At 37.8% G+C, this 22150-nt stretch overlaps 1 protein-coding gene across 1 annotated transcript; it reads right to left on the reverse strand.

The window, feature by feature from the left end:
- Nucleotides 1-682: 682 nt before the first annotated feature.
- LOC106867194 (E3 ubiquitin-protein ligase RNF217) lies at nucleotides 683-21814 on the reverse strand. Its single transcript, XM_014911996.3, has 6 exons — nucleotides 21234-21814; nucleotides 13188-13819; nucleotides 8445-8646; nucleotides 6952-7113; nucleotides 5934-6014; nucleotides 683-4077 (listed from the first exon to the last, which is right to left on the reverse strand). Exons 2-6 carry the CDS (start codon nucleotides 13815-13817, stop codon nucleotides 3746-3748), a joined length of 1407 nt encoding a protein of 468 aa, XP_014767482.1. The 5' UTR covers nucleotides 13818-13819; nucleotides 21234-21814; the 3' UTR covers nucleotides 683-3745.
- Nucleotides 21815-22150: the final 336 nt, after the last annotated feature.

The following is a 22150-nucleotide window of genomic DNA, read 5'->3' on the forward strand; positions in this document are numbered from 1 at the left end:
GGGTTTGTGGCTACATCTGTTTGGTTGGGGCCAAGCTAAACAGAGGAGCTGAAACCATATATTGTGGTAGAGCTAGGGCCTAGTAGTTTAGGCCACAACTATTGTTGGGGCCCAGGGCTAATTTTCAGTGTCATTTAAGAGCTTTTTTCATCTATATCAGTTGGCTTAGGTAGTATATATATATATATATATATATAAAGTAATAGGCAAGTACAATCCAAGTGTAGGAAGTTAGTAAGCTTCAAGAATGTATGTAGCTAGTTTAGATGACAAAATACGAATAAAAGAGTTTATTAACATTGTAAGATACACACTTTGTCTCATATTGAAATCAAAGGAAATTTTGATAAGTTGACCGTCACCATACAACTCGTGGTTTAGCATGAAACAATCATATTCTGTGCTTTACCTGTTCAATTCCTTAACTTCTCAAACGAGTGAAAATTTTGTACTGTACATGTTGACAATAGAAAATTGCCTAATATTGGGGCATGTAAAGCCAAAATAGAAAAATGGGTACTAATACCCATTTTTTTGTCTTTTTTTTATGCCTCAATATGAAACTATTTTCTATAGTCAATATATATGGTGAAAACATATGTACAACACACACACACAAGGTAGAAGACATTTATGTCAAAGGTAGTTTGCAGAAATGAAATGAATTAAGAAAAGCAAGAGAAATTGGTCAGTGGTATGTATTTGAACAAAGACATATATAAGGGTATATAAAGAAAAAAAACATAAAAGATATACATTTGTGCGTATGATTTATACATCTGTGTCAACTGCCAATGCTTAAGATAAATTCTTCATTTATAAAAATTATTTCCACTTCTTGAGAGATTTGAGACAGCAAAACGAGATCAATTTCTAGCAAGAGCAGGACAGGTATTTTGTTCTGCTGGGGACAAGGTAGGTCAAATGCTGTGCTTATTGAGGCAGAAAGAACTGTAGAAGGCAGTTGTTCTCTTGTTTTCAAACAATCAGATTGTCTTTGACACAAAGCAATTGTTCTGAAAGCAGGAATAATTTCAACCAGTGAAATTTGTGGAAATTTTACAGGTTTTGCAAGTGAAAAACTGAGAACTGTAGACGTCTATTGTTATTGTGATGGTGGAAATGACACGGAATGGCAAGGGAGAAAGGAAGACATGGCAGAGTAAGTTGTGACAAGTGTTAGTTGAGGGGGTAGCAGTGAAAGATAAGAGGGGGGAAAAATGAAATGAATCAAACACTGAAAACTGTAATAGCTTGTTGTGGTGATGGCTTTCTTTCTCCCTTATGTAAATGCCAACTCTTGAAATGGGAGTGGGGAGAAGTATTAGTGGGGCAGCTTTGTGCCAGTTGAGAGGTTAAAGATATAAAGGGACAGAGATAGGGGTCTTGCTATAGATACATGGATTACCCAGTTGGAAGGGAAAGCAGGGTGAGAGAGATGGCAAAGAAGTGTCAGGACATGCCTTTGAGGGATTTTGTGGGTGGTGAGAATATATATAGATTATATACATTGAGGCAAAAGCCCTATAGAATGCTATGCAAAGCTTGTCCACAGTTATTGGCTATTTGATGTCATCATACAGTAGAAATACTCCCGCAATTGGATATACATCAGGAATTCTGTATCTAGAGTTTATATAAATAGCCAAATGATAAATAATGTTGTGAATCTCATTTTCTAAAATCAACATCTCACCTATGAACTACAGGTGTGAGAATGTGGAGAAACAATTCTAGTGAATAAAGAATGTCATTAATTCCATTTTCTGCCATCTCTCTCTCATATAAATTAATAAACAAAATTCAGACTTAATGATGATATGAATAAAAGGAAGAGTTGAAAGTTCAAGTCGAGAAGAAACCAAACTGAAATTCTAAACATCACAATCAACCATTGGGTCATCCTGAAAATGTTAAGAGCTGCTGCTTTGTCAATATCCTTGCTTAAAGATTTATCCCAGTCATACCTCAACTTCCTATGATGTTACAGTTCTATATTTACAAGATGAGGAATTATGTACATTATTTACATTCAATGGATATTTGTTCTCATCTTGTTTGTTGTTAACACAATGTTTCGGCTGATATACCCTCTGGCCTTCATCAGGTGTCTTGGGGAAATTTCGAATCCTAAGGTATTTTTCGATTTCAGGCAGTGACCTGAATAATAATAACATCGAAAAATACCTCAGGAATGAGAACCCAGGTTTGAAATTTCCCCCAAGACACCTGATGATGGCTGGAGGGTATATCAGCCGAAACGTTGTGTTACCAACAAACAAGATGAGGACAAATATCCGTCAAATGTAAATAATGTTCCGATGATGTATCTATCTCAAACTGAAACATTATTAGAAGGGTTCTTTTTAAGAAGGCGAGTTCTGGATTATTAACTTTTCTATAACATTTAATATAAAATATTTGAATGTCTTTTACTGGTTGGAAAGTATTGGACAATTTGTCCAACAAAATGATACGAAAACAAAATAGATTTTGATGGATACTTTCATTTGGACAGAAAATGCAAAAAATGTTATTGGCTGGGAGTATATTGGATATGGACTGGTTTATGAGGAACAGTTCCTTAAAGATTTAACTTGGTTTAGAAATGGATTTATTAAAGAAGATAAACCTCAATATTTTAGCAGCTCCTATAAGTTTGGTAACTTGAAATTACTTCATTTTGTTAGAAGGCACCAAAAAGTCAACTGTACCGAAAACAATAAGCTACAATAGAGCTTTCAGGCCTAGAGAAATATTTTAAAAAGGAATAAGAAGAGCTGATTCATATGTTGGGAGTGGTATTTTGCTCAGTCTCAGAAGAGAAATAAAATTAGGAATTTATTAATATTAATGTAGAATCATAATCTTTTAAGTTCAGCATTGGTAAAAAATTCCTTACCCCAGAATAAATGGGGAACCCGCATTAAGATGGATAAAATATAAATTATTTTATAAAAATAGTGAACATCCATGGGGATGTTGAGTCAGGAACGAGGATTCATAAATAGAAAGGAAGAGAAAATAAAATGACTTCAGAAGCAAAGAAAAAAAAATATTGAAATGTTTCCAATTCTATGACCAGACACAATATTCCATTTGAATAAGGCAACAAATGTGGAATGGTTGTCTTGTATCATCATCATCAACGTTTAACATCCGCTTTCCATGCTAGCATGAGTTAGACGATTTGACTGAGTACTGGCAAGCCAGAAGGCTGCACCAGGCTCCAATCTGATCTGGCAGAGTTTCTACAGCTGGATGCCCTTCCTAACACCAACCACTCTGAGAGTGTAGTGAGTGCTTTTTACGTGCCACCAGCATGAGGGCCAGTCACAAAGGACTGGCAACGGCCATGCTGAAAAGGTGTTTTTTTACGTGCCACCTGCACTGGCAACAATAAAAGAAATTTGACAATAATAAAACAATACATGTTATATTGAACAATTCCCACATAAGAAATAAAAAAGTTTTTGCTTTTTTTATCTTGTTGGAATTTATGGAAAAATAATCGTTTGTCACAAGATAATAAATAATAAAACAGCTTTAATTAATTAATTATTAATTAATGCATGAAAAAATAAAACAAAAATTGTAAAATATTTTCTGTAATGATGAAGTGTTTTTCATAGGAAGCTGTTCAATAAGTTATTGAAATGATTATAAAAATTAACGAAGATCAGTCTTATCACAATGTTTTGTTGTTTTTTTTCTCTCAAAAGATTTGAGGAATAAATTTTTTGGTTTAAATATTTGTCTGCAAGTCTAAAACACTACTAGACAAGGCTGAAAAAATGGAATCCTCATCAGAGTCCGAATGTAAACACGTGTTAGAATTTGATGCTATTGACTCACAGCTGTGGCAGACAGACAGCATACTAGAATGACCAAGATCGGAGTCCTCTTCGAGCTGAAACAAAGTGCTTGGTAGGCTATATATTCCTTCAGGTTTTATGTCTGAAGAATTATCTGTTTGTTTTGAAGGATAATTGTGGATAAAATCAATGTTTTCGTCTAATATTAGTTTGTGTGGTCTGGCAAAGTAGAGTTGGAGGTCATCGAAACTGTTGTTGGAATCTATGGCATAAATAAAAGAATAAAATTAAACAATGACAAAAAAAAAATTAATAAATTTAATATAAAAAGTGTTATTAAAAAAAAAAAGATTTCACATCTTTTTTTGAGGAACAAAATAATGGTGGAAATAGAATGGAATCTCCTTTATTTGAAAAACAGGATCAGCAACAGAAAGAGTTTCTGGTTGCAAAACAATATGTTGATAAATTTGTATTTGTTTAATCCATGCCAACATGGAAGAATGTAGAAAAATGGACATAAAACAAACACAAAAAACCATCCATAGAATTCTTAACCCTTTAGCATTTAAACTGGTCAAATCTGGCCAAAATATTTTACCTGTTTTATGCTGAAACTGGGCAGATCCAGACTCTCACACCGACCCTGTACAATATTGTTCTAAAAATAAACAGTCACATCATCAAAATCTTGAAGCTATGAGATAATCCCAGATTAATCCAAAGCAATATGAATAAATTACGCACTACATTTGACGAGTTGGCAGAATCGTTAGCATGCCGGGCAAAATGCTTAGCAGTATTTCATCTGCCATTGTTCTGAGTTCAAATTCCGCCGAGGTCGACTTTGCCTTTCATTCTTTTGGGGGTCGATTAAATAAGTACCAGTTATGCACTGGGGATCGATGTACTCGACTTAATTCTTTGTCCTTGTTTGTCCCCTCTATGTTTAACCCCTTCTGGGCAATAAAGAAATAACTACTAAAAAGTTAAACTCGACACAAATTGTCTTCATTTTAGATTCTATAGAAACGCACCAAGTCAGAGAATTCCAATTTTAGTGTCAAAGACAGGTTTCACGAAATTCTAAACTCCGGTTAAATTAATAATTACAAATTTTTGTAAACAAGATTTAGTTTATTTGATAAGCTGAATGTTTTTTAAAAAACCTGCTTTGACCCCCAACTCCTCACAATTTAATCCCTTACTCGCTAACATGAAGATGATCCCTTACTTACCCCAGGGTTCATCGTCCCGTGAGCTGCACGGCAACCTCAATAGTGCAGATGGCACACACACACACACACACACACACACACACACACACACACACACACACACACACAAAAAGCACCCAGTATACTCTGTAAAGTGGCTGGCATTAGGAAGGGCAAGCAATCATAGAAACCATGCCAAAACAGACAGCAGATCTTGGTGCAGCCTTGTGACTTGCCAGTTTTTGTCGAACCATCCAACTCATGCCAGCATAGAATCATCATCATCATCATCATCGTTTAATGTCGGTTTTCTATGGTGGCATGGGTTGGATGGTTTGAATGGGGACTGGCAAGCCAGGAGGCTGCACCAGGCTCCAATCTGATCTGGTAAAGTTTCTACAATTGGATGCCTTTCCTAACGCCAACCACTGAGAGTGTAGTTGGTGTTTTTTACATGCCAGTGGCACTGGCATCGGCCACGTTCGGATGGTGCTTTTTACATGCTGCTGGTCGGGGCAGGGGGTATTAGCACTGACCACATTCAGATGGTGCTTTTTACATGCCACCAGCATAGGAGCCAGTCACTTGGCACTGGCATCGGCCACAACTACAATTTCCACTTCATTGTGATTGTGATTTTACTTGACTCAATAGGTCTCCTCCAGCATGATATGTCATCCGACCATTCAAAAGTACTTTTTAAATGGGCTGGTTATGTGATGCTGGTGGGATATGGATGTTAAATAATGATAAAGATGACGAAATTGATAGTGATGATGAGGTGTGTGTATTACTGTTTCCTTGCTTTGGCATACAGTGATAGTTGTAAGCAAGCATTTCTGTCTCCTCCCTTTCCAATCTTCCAAAAAATCATGCTGGACATGGAGAGATATTACCTTACCTTGAAATAAATGAGGGTTGGTGACAGAAAGGGCATCCATCTGTGCAAAATCGAAGTCCACCTCACGAAGTTCCATAGGACCTAAGCAAACATGGAAAAATACATGTTAAAACAATGATGTTACATGTATACAATATTATCATTTTATGATAATATTGTATAAGTTTCCTACTGGAAGATTCTCCTCCTTAATCCTTCAACATTCAGATTACCCTGTAAAAAGAAATGCTTATTTATTCACATTGTTTTGAATTATTCACACAGTATCATGGTCTCAATAGTGTGTTTGTATATTTTTAGAATGACATTGTAAGGTTGGTGTGAGAGGTTGGATCTGGTCAGTTTGAAGATAAAACAGGTAGAATATTTGGGCTGGATATGACTGGATTAAACTGTCTGATATACAGAAGACATCATCATCAAAATCATCATCATCGTTGTTTAACGTTCGCCTTCCATGTTGGCATGGGTGGGATGGTTTGACAGGAGCCAGCCAGGCAGAAGCTTGCACCAGACTTCTGTGACTGTTTTGGCAGGATTTTTACAGCTGGATGCCCTTCCTAACACCAACCACTCAGAATGGGCTGAGTGCTTTTAACGTGGCACAAGCACAGGCGAGGTCAGTTTTGGAAAGGTTTTTCCAGTTGGATGTCCTTCTAAATGCCAACAACTTTGCAGTGTGGACCAGATGCTTTTTACGTGGCACCTGCATTGACAGGGTCACCAAGTACCTTTGCAAGACAAATCTTTTGAAGGTGAGGGGGCATTGGAGGAGGTGATCTTGTGTCAGATGATGAAAGGTTATAGTGAGGCAGAGAGAGACAGAAACAGGTGTCTTGCTGTAGAGGGGGGTACAAGGTTACCTGACCGGAGAGGAGAGGAGAGAGAGATCGGGAATGAAAACAGAAACAGAGAGAGAGAGAGAGAGTGGGAGACAACAGGATAGTAATGGTGGAAAAGTGCCAGGGATACTCACAAGGGACGGGGATGTAACAATCAAATTAATCAGTCTACTTACAGTTAATTCTGTATTTATTTAAGACCTTTTTTTGATACTTCAAGCGTCGATACAGGCAGACACTTCCGTAAACTGGGAGGAAGACAGTCCCTAATCCTACAAGAGCGCCACCAACCCCAACAGCCAAGCTACCAAGCATAATTGAAGCCAGCAACTTTCCACCTGTAGACAAAGAAGAACAAATTTATTTCGATCAAATTGTTATAATATTGAATTGTAGAATTGGGAAAATATTTTCATAGTTTGTACTTTTACGGCGTTTCATCACCATCAACATTTAATGTCTGCTTTCCATGCTGGCATGGGTTGGACAGATGGATAGGAGTGCTACATCTTTTCATCCAATGTCACTGTCAAATGTCTTTTCGTCAAACGTCTTTTAGTCCACATCTTTTGGTCCAACGACAAACCCTATCAATAAAATTCTCAATGATTATTTGATTTTGACGTTCACCTTGTTTTCTAAAGAGTTTATTTAAAATTGGACAAAAAGATCATCAGATAAAAAGTTGTTGGACCAAAAGCCCTTGGACAAAGTGACATCAGATGAAAAGTCAGGCCACAATGGACAGGAACTGCTCCAGGTTCTATAGTCAGTTTTGGCTTGATTTCTTCCTAATGCCAACCACTTTACAGAGTGTGCTGGGTGCCTTTTACATGGCACCAACACCAGTTGGAGAAGCATTACCACATGTTTGCTTCAAGTATTTATTGAAAGATGGTATAAAATGGGATTAATTGTGACTGACAGATCAGATTAAATTTACTCTCTCATGGAGGTATAGAACTTACAATTGCAACTATGTATCTTTGGGTCTTCTACTGCTTCCACTAAAATATTGGTTAAACAAGAGATTAGATCCCTTATTATTGGGGTTTTTGTTTATCATGAAAAACTTTGCCTTCCTTGGGCTGCAAATCACTTCATTCTCTAAGGAGCCCTTGAACTCAGTCTTTGAAGCCAGTAATATGAGATGTGTCTGTTAATGTGAACCAAACCAACAAACAGCCATGGATGCAGTGACACTTCAGTGACAAGATACAAACTATGGATCCATAAAAATCTTGGTTTAAGTCTTGTCAGCTCATAGAGCAATAATTTTCTGCCCATCCTCTGTCTGTTGAGAAGGATAACAATGAGGAATCTGCATAACCAATAGTTGAAAATAATATCGGAATCTAAGAATAATATCTAAAAAAACTGTAGAAATTGTTCATTCACTGGGCCAGCTATTTTACCATAACTAGTTGCATTGCTCTGCATCCAAATCATTCTAAGTCGAGTCTTTTATTCTTTCTGGATAAAATAAAAATTAATCTTTTCCTGAATTTGTTTTAATAATTTTCTGGGCTTCCTTACAAGAATTACTTTTGTTAGAGTAAAAAAAAAGAAAAAAATTAAATCAAAATGTGCTGCTAATTGTTCTGATAAATTCCAATAAATGATTCCATTCTAAAGTTTATGTTATGGAATAATCATGGGTTTTACTTACCAAATAAAGTTCCTCGAATTAATTTCCTGGTGATATTTTTTTGTGGGAGGAAATGGTATTTGCAACCAAATACACTTAATTTGCTAAAATGATCACCAAAAAATTTAATTCCACGAAATTTATCTCCACAAAGATAGCAGAAATTGGTATCACATTTCTTACAAGACATTTGATCACAGCCAGTGGAACGTTGGATGAAAATCTGAAAAAAGAAAAAAAAAAGGTGTGTGTGTGTGTGTGTGTGTGAATATCATATACTTGTTTCTTTTTCTTGTTTCAGTCATTTTGACTGTGGCCATGCTGGAGCTCTGACTTTAGTCAAGGAAATCGACTCCAGGACTTATTTCTTTGTAAGCCTAGTACTTATTCTATCGGTCTCTTATGTCAAACTGCTAAGTTACGGGGATGTAAACACACCAGCATCAGTTGTCAAGCGATGTTGTGTGTGTGTGTGTGGGGGGGGGGGGGGGCAAACACAGACACACAAACACATATATATATATATATATATATATGTTTATCCGTGCTAGTGGCCAGTAAATAGCACCATTTGAGCATAATCGCTACCAGCGTTGCCTTCTAGCACTTGTGCTGGTGGCATGTTCGAAAATCATTCGAGCGAGGTTGTTGCCAGTGCCGCTGGACTGGCTCCCGTGCAGGTGGAACGTAAAAAACACCTTTTTGAGCGTGGCCGTTGCCAGTACCGTGTGACTGGCCCTCGTGCTGGGGGCACGTAAAAGCACCCACTACACTCTCGGAGTGGTTGGCATTTGGAAGGGCATCCAGCTGTAGAAACTCTGCCAGATCAGATTGGAGCCTGGTGCAGCCTTCTGGCTTGCCAGTCCTCAGTCAAACTGTCCAACCCATCCTAGCATGGAAAGCGGACGTTAAATGATGAGGATATGTATATATATATATATATATATATATATATATATATATATACATACATATATATGATGGGCTTCTTTCAGTTTCCATCTACCAAATCCATTCACAAGGCCTTGGTCAGGCTATATTAGAAAACACCTGCCCAAGGTGCCACGCAGTGGGACTGAACCTGGAACCATGTGGCTGGTAAGCAAGCTACTTACCACACAGCCACTCCTGTGCCTAGAAATAAACATTTTTTTTACAAGTAGAAGTTTAATGAAATTTTGTGGTAATCCTATTTGCTTTCCAGCTACATGGTTCCGGGATGAGTTTCACTGCGTGGCACCTTGGGCAAGTATCTACTATAGCCTCACACCAACCAAAGCCTTGTGTGTGGATTTGATAGATGGAAATTGAAAGAAGCCTGTTGTATATATGTGTGTGTACATCTTTGTGTCTATGTTTGTTTCCCCCCTCTCCCACCACCACTTGACAACCAGTGTTGGTGAGTTTAGGTTTTGACAACTTAGCAGTTTGGCAAAAGAAACCGATAGAATAAGTACTGGGGTTGATCTGGTCAATTAAAATTCTTCAAGGCAGTGCCCCAGAATGGCCGCAGTCTAATGATTGAAACAAGTAAAAAATAAACGATTCCTACATGTTAAACTAGAAGTATATTCCATGTGCCACATGGCTTTGCTGCTGTAGTCATTTTGTCAAGAGAAGGCAACAATCAGGCAATTAAATAACTGTATATTAGGTGGTGGCCACTATATCATTGGATTCATTTTGCCTTTTATCTCTACCTCAGGATCAATAAAGTACCAGTAATATAATGGAGCCAATCCCTTCAGTTCAGCTATGTACCTGCTCTAAAACAATAAAAGAAATCATCACAGAAAGAATAGGTAGAGATGCCATTTGGGATTAAAGAGAGGTTCCAAAGGAGCTGTGGTGGGGTGGGGGATGGAACTGGGGAGCACTTCTTAAGGCTGACTTCACCCCAGAAGTTTCAAACCCCAAATCAGTCATTCTCTCACTTCAACTCAAATTGTGATGTTGAACTTTTATTTCTTTTTTATAAACAGGAAGAGCAGAGCCCACCGTTTCCTTGCAGAACTGTTCAATGAAAGAAACAAAGAAAGAGAAAGAATTTTAGGTAAATCGATCTTGAACAGAATGAAGGAGAGGAAAAATTATTTAAAATTAAATCCTGATACATAAAAGAGATGTTGAGAAGAAAACCAGCAGAAGATGACATCTATTGAGTAGATGGGGGATATGGAGTAAGTAAATGGATTTTGAATTATTAGTAGAAGGGCAGAAAAGACAGAATCTAGTGGGAGAAGGAACAGAAATCAGATACAGTTTATTATGTACGCCGCTGGACTGGCTCCTGTGCAGGTGGCACATAAAATACACCATTTTGAGCGTGGCTGTTGCCAGTACTGCCTGACTGGCCTTTGTGCCGGTGGCATGTAAGAGCACCCACTACACTCTCGAAGTGGCTGGCGTTAGGAAGGGCATCCAGCTGTAGAAACTCTGCCAAATCAAATTGGAGCCTGGTGTACCCATCTGGTTCGCCAGACCTCAGTCAAATCGTCCAACCCATGCTAGCATGGAAAGCGGACGTTAAAAGATGATGATGATGATGTAATTGTGTGGTGACTCCATCTTGATTGTTGCTTTCGCTATGTTTTGTCTATTATGTGCTCCAGCCTTTTTCAGGTGTCTTGGGTTAAACTCGTTTGTTGTATTAGAATTTCAAACCTAACTCTTTATTTGATCCATGGGTGTACACTGTTCTCATTCTGCTCTCTGCAGAAGGGATTAAAAATACAGTAATCCTTCGCCATATCGCAATTCACCTATTGCGGTTTATTATTTAAACTTATGTCGATTCCTCGACATAAGTTTAAACTCTGTAGTGTTGTTTTGCATTTATAATAAAATAAATATATACAAATTATGAAAATAATAAAAAAATATATACAGTAGGAGTGGTTGTGTGGTAAGTAACTTGCTTACCAACCACATGGTTCCGGGTTCAGTCCCACTGCGTGGCACCTTGGGCAAGTGTCTTCTACTATAGCCTTGGGCCGACCAAAGCCTTGTGAGTGGATTTGGTAGACAGAAACTGAAAGAAGCCTGTCGTGTATATATATATATATATATATATATATATATATATGTATATGTATGTGTGTGGGTATGTTTGTGTGTCTGTGTTTGTCTCCCCAACATCGCTTGACAACCAATGGTGGTGTGTTTACGTCCCCGTAACTTAGCGGTTCGGCAAAAGAGACCGATAGAATTACTAGGTTTCCAAAGAATAAGTCCTGGGGTCGATTTGCTCGACTAAAGGTGGTGCTCCAGCATGGCCGCAGTCAAATGACTGAAATAAGTAAAAGAGTAAAAAGTAAAGAGAGAGACCTCTAATATTTCACTGATTGAAACAAACTTAAAATGGAACACATAAAGACAGCAGTAGTTTTATAAGAGAGAGCAGAATCGCAGACGGATGTTGAAAATCAGTAAAAGCCAAGACGAAAGGGATGTGGGTTGCGAAATAGAAAGCAATTCCCTCAAAGCAATTGTTTTTCCTCTCTAAAGTAATATTCAAATTGAAGGCAATGTTATCATAGGCACAGGCAGGGCTGTATGGTAAGAAGCTTGCTTCTGAACCACATGGTCCCAGGTTCAGTTCCATTGCATGGAACCTTCGGCAAGTGTCTTTTACCCAAGTGCCTTGGGTTGACCAGACCCATGTGAGTGGATTTGGTAGATGGAACCTGAAAGAAGCCTACTGTATGTATATGTGTGTTTGTCCCCCACCACTGCTTGACAATTAGTATTGGTGTGTTTATGTTCCCTGTAACTTAGCAGTTCAGCAAAAGGGACTGGCAAAAAAAGTACCAGGTTTCAAAAAAGAAAAAAAAGAAAAACGGTAATAGCATTGATTCATTTGACTAAAAAATTGCTTCGAGGCGGTGCCCCAGCATGGCCACAGTCTAATGACTGAAACAAGTAAAAGACAAAAGATTTAAATAATTGATAAGAATCCAGTTTTATGAAGGAGAGAAAATGAAGTTTAATTAAAACTAAACCCAAGTCGGAGATGTTTTAGACAAGGTTGAATAAAAACAAAAAAAGAGGTTGTCACCTTTTTACTGTTGCCAAAATTATTTGAACAAACTTTTACCAGTAACTGGTGCAGGATGTATCTAAGAGACAATATTAGGGGTTCTTGACCAGTTGGCTTTTGTTGATATGGAGAAAACCTTTGACAGAGACAGCCGAGTGGTGGTACAAGTCATGTACAGGATGCTGTCAATAAGGAGAAAGTATAAAGCACCTGCGCTGGTGCCGCACAGAAGGCACCCGTGCTGGCGCAACGTAAAAGGCACCTGTGCTGGTGCCATGTAAAAGGCACCCAATATACACTATAAAATGGTTGGTATTAGGAAGGCCATCCAACTATAGAAACCATGCCGAAACAGACAGTGGAGCCTGGTGCAGTTCTGAGGGTAGCCAGCTTGTCAAACCATCCAATCCATGCTCACTTGGAAAATGGACATTAAATGATGATGACTTATGAGCCTGGACTTAGTGCTTAACCCTTTAGTATTTAAACCGGCCATATCCGGCCAAAATGTTTAATCTGTTTTATGTTCAGATCCAGGCTCTCACACTACACTACAATGTTATTCTACATTAAGTACTTACACCATCAAGATCTTGAAGGTATGAGATAATCCATGATTAATTCAAATCAATGTGAATCAATAAGCATTATGTTTGATAGAATAACCTGAACACTAAAGGGTTAAACAATGAAGAAGTCAATAATAAAAATCAAAGATTTCCTACCTTGCATTTTGGACATTGTTGTGCATTAAGCTGACCATTTTGGTAATTTTTAGCCCAAATTGAGACCATTTTGTCTCCTTTCTGAAATTGTTTGCAAGTAATTCCTTCGTGCCATTGTGCTTGACAGGGGAAACATATTGCAGTTGAACAAGTGGAACAAACAACCTTCAGACCTTTTTTGCATTTTTTATGCTTCATTTGAGATTTGTCAATTGAGATAATGGAACAACAGTTTGGACAGGTTTTAACACAAGGATCCTTATTAGCGTCAACCAGAAACTTGTTGAATTTCTCTTTCAAAGATGATGGTAAGTAAGCCATGATATCGTCTTGGTTGATGTAGCACTCACAAATGTTAAGACATTTTATATTAACAATTCCTAACTGAACTTTCTCAGACAGGTAACGTGTTAAGCACGAAGAACAGACCAGGAAATTGCAGCATGGCCGGTAGTGAACAGAGGTAGAATTACTGTAGCACACCTTACAGACATCTGAAAGAGATGTTAGATTTAGCATAGAAAAGTTCTCAATGATATTATCCAATGTAAGTGCATCTGGCAAGTTAAGTTGTCTTAGGTAGAGATCATTCAGTATGGCCTGTTGTTCTTCAGTTATTCCTGATGCCATAGCTGTAATAAAATTTTAAAAAAAGTCATTTAGAAGATACAACTAAAAGCATGGAATTTTATCTCAGACTTCTTGGTATACTTTAACCATTAAGATTCTACAGTTAAGAATGGTAAAAGATAGAAACAGTAGAAGCTAGACAAAATGCTGTGCATTTTTAAGTATGGCATTAGGAAGGGCATCCAGCTGTAGAAATTCTGCCAAATCAGATTGGAGCCTGGTGTAGCCATCTGGTTCACCAGTCCTCAGTCAAATCATCCAACCCATGCTAGCATGGAAAGCGGACGCTAAACGATGATGATGATGATGATGGTGATATTTCTCTACATTCTGGGTTCAAATTCAGTGAAGGCCAAGAAAATGTCAAGGACTAGAAGCAGGGGATTAGTCAGGTTAATTGAATATTTTCTCTTTCAAAAAATATGTGAACTGGTGCCAAAGACAGAAACCAGATTTATACAACACAAACAAATGCTAGAAACCAAGTTAATGATTGACTTTTACACCGAGAGGAATATATCACGAAGAGATTTAATTTTATTAAAACGTTTCCTAAAAAGGGATTGATATCTCCTCTAGTCAGCTATATGAACTAAGGTAATGTAGAATACAAGGTCCTGTTGACCATTTCAACCCCACCATTAAAATATATAAAAAAGAGCACTTTGTCAGTTACAACGACGAGGGTCCCAGTTGATATGATCAACGGAACAGCTTGCTCATGAAATTAATATAGTTTACAGAGTGTGACAAGGCTGGCCCTTTGAATTACTGGTACTACTCATTTTTGCCAGCTGTGTGGACTGGAGCAAAGTGAAATAAAGTATCTTGTTGAAGGACACAACACATCACCAGGAATTGAACTCATGACCTTACAATCTTGAGTGAAATGCCCTTACCACTAAACCACACACCTTCACATTAAAGTAGATACACTTGTAATAAAAACAATAACCAAACTGAAAGTTTCCCTCAACTCACATCCGAATGTGGCCAATGCCAGTGACCTCCTGACTGGCTCCCGTGCCGGTGGCACATAAAAAGCACTATCCTAATGTGATTGATACTAGACCAACCCGACTGGTTCCTGTGCTACATCGAAGCTCAATAAGCTAAAAAATGTTTTTATAGTTCACCTTTATCAGCTTCAGTCACTATGAATGCAAATAAAAATCTAAATTGAAAGAGTGGCAACAGGTAAAACCCAGGTTACATATATTTCTTAGATCTTCTGATGTAATAATTACTCAACAAGAGGTGCTCAGCTAGCAACTCACCTGGCCGGAGATACCTTAATTATATGATTAGCTCACCAAAACCTTCATATACTTAAGGCATCTTAACTAAATACCCCTCATTGAGTAATTATTACATCATCAAGTCTGCTAACTAGGAAACATATGTAGCCTTAATTTTACCTGCTCCACTCCCTCACCTTGGGGATATGTATGTCATCATCATCATCGTTTAACGTCCATTTTCCATGCTGGCATGGGTTGGACGGTTTGACTGGGGTCTGGGAAGCCAGCAGCTGCACCAGGCTCCAGTCTGATCTGGCAGTGTTTCTACAGTTGGATGCCCTTCCTAACGTCAACCACTCCATGTGTAATGGGTGCTGGCAATGGCCACGATCGGTTGGCGCATTTTACATGCCACCGGCACAGAAGCCAGTCAAGGCGGCGCTGGCATCGGCTACATTCGGATGGTGCTCTTTACATGCCACTAGCATGGGGATCACAACTACAATTTCCATTTGATTTTCATTTTGATGTTGATGTACTTGACTCAATAAGTCCCAAGCACAGCATGTCGCCCTACGATCCAAGGTACTTTTGAATGGGCTGGGGCTGGTTATGTGAAACTGGTGTGTGTGTGGGCGAACAAGTTAGTAGTGGGGGTGGGTGCGCTGAAAGTGTAGCTGCTAGAATAAGAATAGCCTGGGCAAAGTTTAGAGAGCTCTTACCCCTGCTGGCGACAAAGGGACTCTCACTCAGAGTAAAAGGCAGACTGTATGACGCATGCGTACGAACAACCATGCTACATGGCAGTGAAACATGGGCTGTAACTGCTGAGGACATACGTAAGCTCGCAAGGAATGAAGCCAGTATGCTCCGTTGGATGTGTAATGTCAATGTGAATACCCGTCAGAGTGTAAGTATCTTGAGAGAAAAGCTGAACATTAGAAGCATCAGTTGTGGCGTGCAAGAGAGACGATTGCGCTGGTATGGACATGTGGTGAGAATGGAGGAGGATAGCTGCGTGAAAAAGTGCCACACCCTAACAGTTGAGGGAACCCGTGGAAGAGGTAGGCCCAGGAAGACCTGGGCTGAGGTGGTGAGGCAAGACCTTCGTACATTGGGCCTCACCGAGGCGATGACTACTGACCGAGACCTTTGGAAATGGGCTGTGCGTGAGAAGACCCGGCAAGCCAAGTAAGATCGTTGCCAGTGCCCCTGGACTGGTTCTTGTGCGGGTGGCACATGAGATGCACCATTTTGAGCGTGGCCGTTGCCAGTACCGCCTGATTGGCTCCTGTAGGATTTTCGAGCGAGATCGCTGCCAGCGCCCCTGGACTGGCTTGTGCGGGTGGCACATAAAAGACACCATTTCGAGCGTGGCCGTTTTCGTGCAGGTGACACGTAAAAGCACCCACTACACTCTCTGAGTGGTTGGCGTTAGGAAGGGCATCCAGCTGTAGAAACTCTGCCAAATCAGACTGGAGCCTGGTGTTGCCATCCGGTTTCACCAGTCCTCAGTCAAATCGTCCAACCCATGCTAGCATGGAAAGCAGACGTTAAACGATGATGATGATATATATATATATATATATATATATATATATATTACACACACACACAGCGTACATTATTTACAATGGCCGGACAAGTGTCCTCACCTTGTTTATTGTTACCACAATGCTTTGGCTGATGTACTCTCCAGCCTTCATCAGGTGGTCTGGTGGAATTTCAAACCCAACCCTTTATTTCACTAATGGGGTATTCTGTTCTCATTCCTAAGGTATTCTTTTTGCTGATTTTTTTTTTTGTAGGTATTTTCCAAGTCCCCGGTTCAGATTGAACTCAGAATCCGAAGGCTAGTAGCCTACACTCTTATCCACTACGCTATATGGCAGCTATATGAAGTGGATAAGAGCTCGCGTTACTAACCCTCGGATACTGAGTTCAATCCAAGACAGGGACTTGGAAATTGATATCTACAAAAAAATAACATCAGCAAGAATGAGAACAGAGTACCCCAATAGTCAAATAAAGGGTTGGGTTCGAAATTCCACCAGAACACCTGATGAAGGTTGGAGAGTACATCAGCCAAATGTGGTAACAAACAAGATGAGGATACCTATCTATCCATTGTAAATAATGTACATAATTCCTCATCTCAGAAACATAGAATAGTAACACATTGTGTATTTTATATACAATGAGAATTATCTAACAAATCAGAATATATTTGTCAATGCAGTTTTTTGGAATAAAATACATTTCAAAGCAGTTTCTTATAATAGTTATCCGAGTTTTTCCTTTAATGAACATTATCAAAGCAAAATGGTAATTTCCAAATAAGGACCCACACTGCTGGTGCCCATTTCTATTTTGTTATAGATGTGGTAGGACAAGCTGCCTATCCCCTGGACAGGCAGCTTGTCCTATAGGATCAATTCAGTTAAATTCTACAAAGTGAGATACATGTTAATTCCCTCCCAATGCTCTTTACATTCACAGGACTGTTTGAAATACGCCGAGTCACTGTGATAATCGTTGCTGGGTGTACACCAATGAATTATGAAACTTGTATTACTAAATTAGATAAGGTAGACTGAGGCAGTTAGGTGTACCCTTACACATACACACATACATTGCTGTAACCGGATACAAATTGCTGACTCAAGTGGTCATTTGGTACATTATAAATTTGTTCTCTGCAATATTTATGCAAAATCTAATCAACAATGTGAAAATAGAATAGAAAAATGTTTAGGCTTGCATTTGAAATGGCATTGTCTAATATATACCACTATGAAAAGGGTCTAATGTATTTCACTATAATAATTAATCTTTAATATATATTACCATAATAATAGTCTAATAGATATTGCTATAAATAGCAGTTGTTTAATATATATTACTAAAAAATAGTAGTGTTTGTCTAATAAAAGTCAATTCTGTTGGCTAAAGAAGAATTTCAAGATAAAAAGGAAACAACTAGCATTATCATCATCATCATCATTTAAAGTCTGTTTTCCATGCTGGCATGGGTTGGACAGTTTGACAAGAGCTGGCAAGTCAGAAGACTGCATCAAACTCTAGTGTCTGTTTTGGCATAGTTTCAAGTCTGGATGCCCTTCCCAAGGTCAACTGCTCTACAGGATGTACTGGAGACTTTTTATGTGACACCAGCAGCAGTGAGGTCACCAAATACTTTAAAAGACAAGACCCCCCCCCCCCCCCCACGCCTCACTCGAGTGGGGGGGAGGGGAGTAGTAGTGAGGAAGGTGGTTTTGTGCAAGAGAGGTTAGAATGTGACTGGAGGGATCAGAAACAGACATCTTGCGGTGAAGAGGGTACATGGCTACCTCAGTAGGGAAGAGAGAGAGCATAGAAGGTGTGAACGGGGGTGGGTGGGGGAGGTAGGGTACACATACATAGATATACACACACAATCACAGAAAAATACACATACACACGTGTACAAATACACACACACACATACAAACACACAAATACAAACACACACAAACAAATACATACACACATACAAATACATACACACACACACACAAATACACACACATACAAATATACACACACACACACATACAAATACATACACACACATACAAATACACACACACACATACAAATATACACACACACATACAAATATACACACACACATATAAATATACACACACACATACAAATATATACACACACATACAAATATATACACACACATACAAATATATACACACACATACAAATATATACACACACATACAAATATATACACACACATACAAATATATACACACACATACAAATATATACACACACATACACACAGGTTTATCTCTACATTTCCTATAGATAATGTGCTGGTGTATCTTCGGCAACATGGTTGTGTTCTAGTTACTGAAAGACAACAGAGTGACGCTGCTAGAAGGAGAGATTACGAAAGGTAAAAGTGGGAGCATGAAATACTGAATTAATTCCTATAGAATTCAGAGCCTGTATATGGGATGTCCCAAGAACATACGGGGTAACCCAAACTTCACATCTGACTGACACTTTTGAGGAATTTCGCTGTTCATTTCGCAAACATCAAAGGGCAAAGAAATGCAATTAGTTTTCTTTCAAGTAGATAAAAGTTTATTTTCCCTATCTAACATTATCACTGAGAGGTGAAATAATAAAAAGAGGGTATATTTACACTATCTGGAGCGAATTTGTAGAATATTTCATTAAAAATATCCATTTTCTAGAAGTTAGGGGGAAACAAAATCAGGCGATGAGGCGCAGTTGTCTAGGTATGCCAAAATTTACCAAAATTTATATCCAGATTCGTTTAATAAGTTTTATAAGAAATAAATTGATTTTTGAAATTAGTGAAGGAATCTTGAAGTATACATCAAATAAAATATTCCCTCTCTTACACGCATGCCCCCACCCAGACTTCACTACCAGACAAATGGATATTTTCAAATGAAATTTTCTATGGTGCTCCAGCATGACTACAGCCTTAAGGCTGAAATCATGTAAGAGAATAAAATAAAATAAAAAAAACGCTTCAGAGTTGTAGATTTGTTGTAAAAAAAAATTCTGTTGGTGGAAAGAGGGGTTTCGTTCACACGAGTCAGCTTTATTTCCTCAGATCAGTAAAATAGGTATTTTTAATGAAATTTTCTACAATTACCTTTCAAGGTGTGTAAATTACGTTTACGTAAAAGGAAAATGGTGAGTGCGCACACATTCTGACACGATTTTGTTTTTCGAAATTGTAAGTTTCATTTTGTGACGTGTGTAAGAATGCAATGACTAAGAACCCACCAAATTTCTTTCTTCCGATTTTTTTTCCTCCATAATAAATTCCGATATAATCGTAATTTACACATTCTGAAAGGTATTTGTAGAAAATGTCACAAATTACCCATTTTCCTGAAAAAAAAGCAGACTCGTGTGGATTTTCGGAAAGTCATCACAACAAATTTCGATGTAATTAGCATCTACACCACCTGAAGTGTATTTATTTGTAAAGAAAGTCATCAAAAAATTTATATTTTTCTTGGAAGTTACGAGGAAACAAAATCGAGAGAGCAGAGTAGGTATGCCTCGTCTCATTTTTATTTTGACACTCGAGTATTGACCGAGAAAAGACTTCCCTTTTATTAACGATATCCCTCGAACCCCTTCACCCATAGGTATAGCACAGTCAAGAAGTGAGCAGTTATATCTAACCCATAATAACTGTCATCCACCTTGTCATCGGATATATAAGCCAAATTATAAATGGCATAATTACAGTTTGGTGACCCATATTGTGATGACTCATTTTCTAAAGATTGTATATCTTAAAATAAAATCTTGCAGCAATACATTCTTGAAACTATAGATTGTGATTATATTAATGACATTAAAATAATTTCTTTTTAAGGAGTTTCAAATCAATCACTTCACCTTGCTTTGTTTCCTAATAACTCTTAAAAAGTACATATTTTTAAATGAAATTTTGCAGAAATACACTTTCGGGTGTGTAGGTTATAATGACATTTCAATATAGGATTTTATACTGTTAATGTTTCAAAAAGTTACTGAAATTGGTAGCAACAAAACCAGGCGAAGTGGTCGTGATGTAAAAAAAAAAACGATACGAAATTCGTCCAAATCTTTTAATTAAAAATTTAGGAACATAACTATAACCTACACTCTCGAAAACGTATATCTGTAAGATTTCACAAAAATAATACGTATATTGTAGAAAATTATGCAGAAACGAAGTTGTATGGCCCCAAACTGTAGTTATGCCCTACCATTAACCATTTGACTGTCCAGTATAACGATACAGTTCACTTTATAAAAGGAATTAATAGGTAAATAACAATTAAATGTAAGGTAAATGTCACTTTTAAACGGTGTTTTACTGATAATACAACATAAATAATATAGCAGTCATACAAACGAAGTCGACAAAAATATTTAACAAAGAAAGTAAACAAAGAAAGTTTTTTTTTTCTTCAGTCATTTAACGGCGTCACAAAAGAACTGAAAGAAGTAACCCAACTGATAACTAATTAAATTAATTAAAATAAGTAATTAAATTGCTTTTTCTCCTTTGTATGCGTGTGTTATTATAGAGTTATTTGATGAAATTAGTGGAGGAAAGGAAAGGAAATCTACTTGCCTTAGTTTAGTAGTGGTGGTCAAGGAAATAACGTCTCACATACAATGGATTGGTGACCAACAAAAGGAATTAATTGAACTGAAACAACCAACAGTTTTCGTGGCTGAATGTCTGGTCAAACTGCTGACCATCGATACTTTTAGTTTAACATAACAAACACAATTTCTGCTTCTTCTTTGGCCGCAATAAAAGTCTACACAACAAAGAGTTTGAAATTAAATTATATAAATGGAGCCACGAAAGTGCTGACTAATTAAAAAGTAAGATCACAATGAGTGTTTGATGTAGGAAAATAATGTGCGCCGAGTTATTAAAAAGTAATGTTAACGAGTGTTATAATGTATATTTATATATACACACGCACATATCATGTGTTAATTAATTGAAAAGAAATATATTCCTGGCTTTGCAATTCTGTAAAACTTCCAACTTGTTGAGAGACAAACAATAATGGTCGAGGAAACTTGTTTTGTTTTTTTGTGTGCGTTGTAGATTATTTGAACGTAATTATTTGCAATATTTCAAATAGTTATGAGGACGAAACAAAACTTAGCCTCCGTCTAACTGAACTTACTGTTATTAATCAGACAACTGACACAGAACACTTTTATTATAACCGATGAGGGAAAGACAGAGGAGACCAAGTGGTGGCCGACGACTAAATTCATGTCTGACGCAACTATCTCCCTCTCTCTCTTTTTTTTTTATCAAGACCTTTATGGAGCAACACCTTCGATGTCTCAGTCATGTTTTTATACGGACATAGGAGCTGCTTACATTTCTAAAAATAGCAGCCAAAATATTCTTAAAATCCTATTCTCCGTCTTAAAAAGGACCCGTTACATTGTGTACTTCTAGCTGCACTCACTATGTCCAAACATAAGATGGGATAGCCATGGATGGAAGGCCTTTCACCT

Source organism: Octopus bimaculoides, chromosome 3 (assembly GCF_046866305.1).
Source record: "Octopus bimaculoides isolate indiv1 chromosome 3, ASM4686630v1, whole genome shotgun sequence".
NCBI lineage: Eukaryota > Metazoa > Mollusca > Cephalopoda > Octopoda > Octopodidae > Octopus > Octopus bimaculoides.

Bases quoted from the DNA above. Each gene is read 5' to 3' on its own strand.
- LOC106867194 (XM_014911996.3), bottom strand. From the start codon at position 13,817: ATGGCATCAGGAATAACTGAAGAACAACAGGCCATACTGAATGATCTC. The intron at 7,114-8,444 runs GTAAGTAAAACC...CTTTGTCTACAG, and splicing joins AATTCGAGGAACTTTATTTG to GTGGAAAGTTGCTGGCTTCA. The intron at 4,078-5,933 runs GTAAGGTAATAT...TTTATGCCATAG, and splicing joins CAACCCTCATTTATTTCAAG to ATTCCAACAACAGTTTCGAT.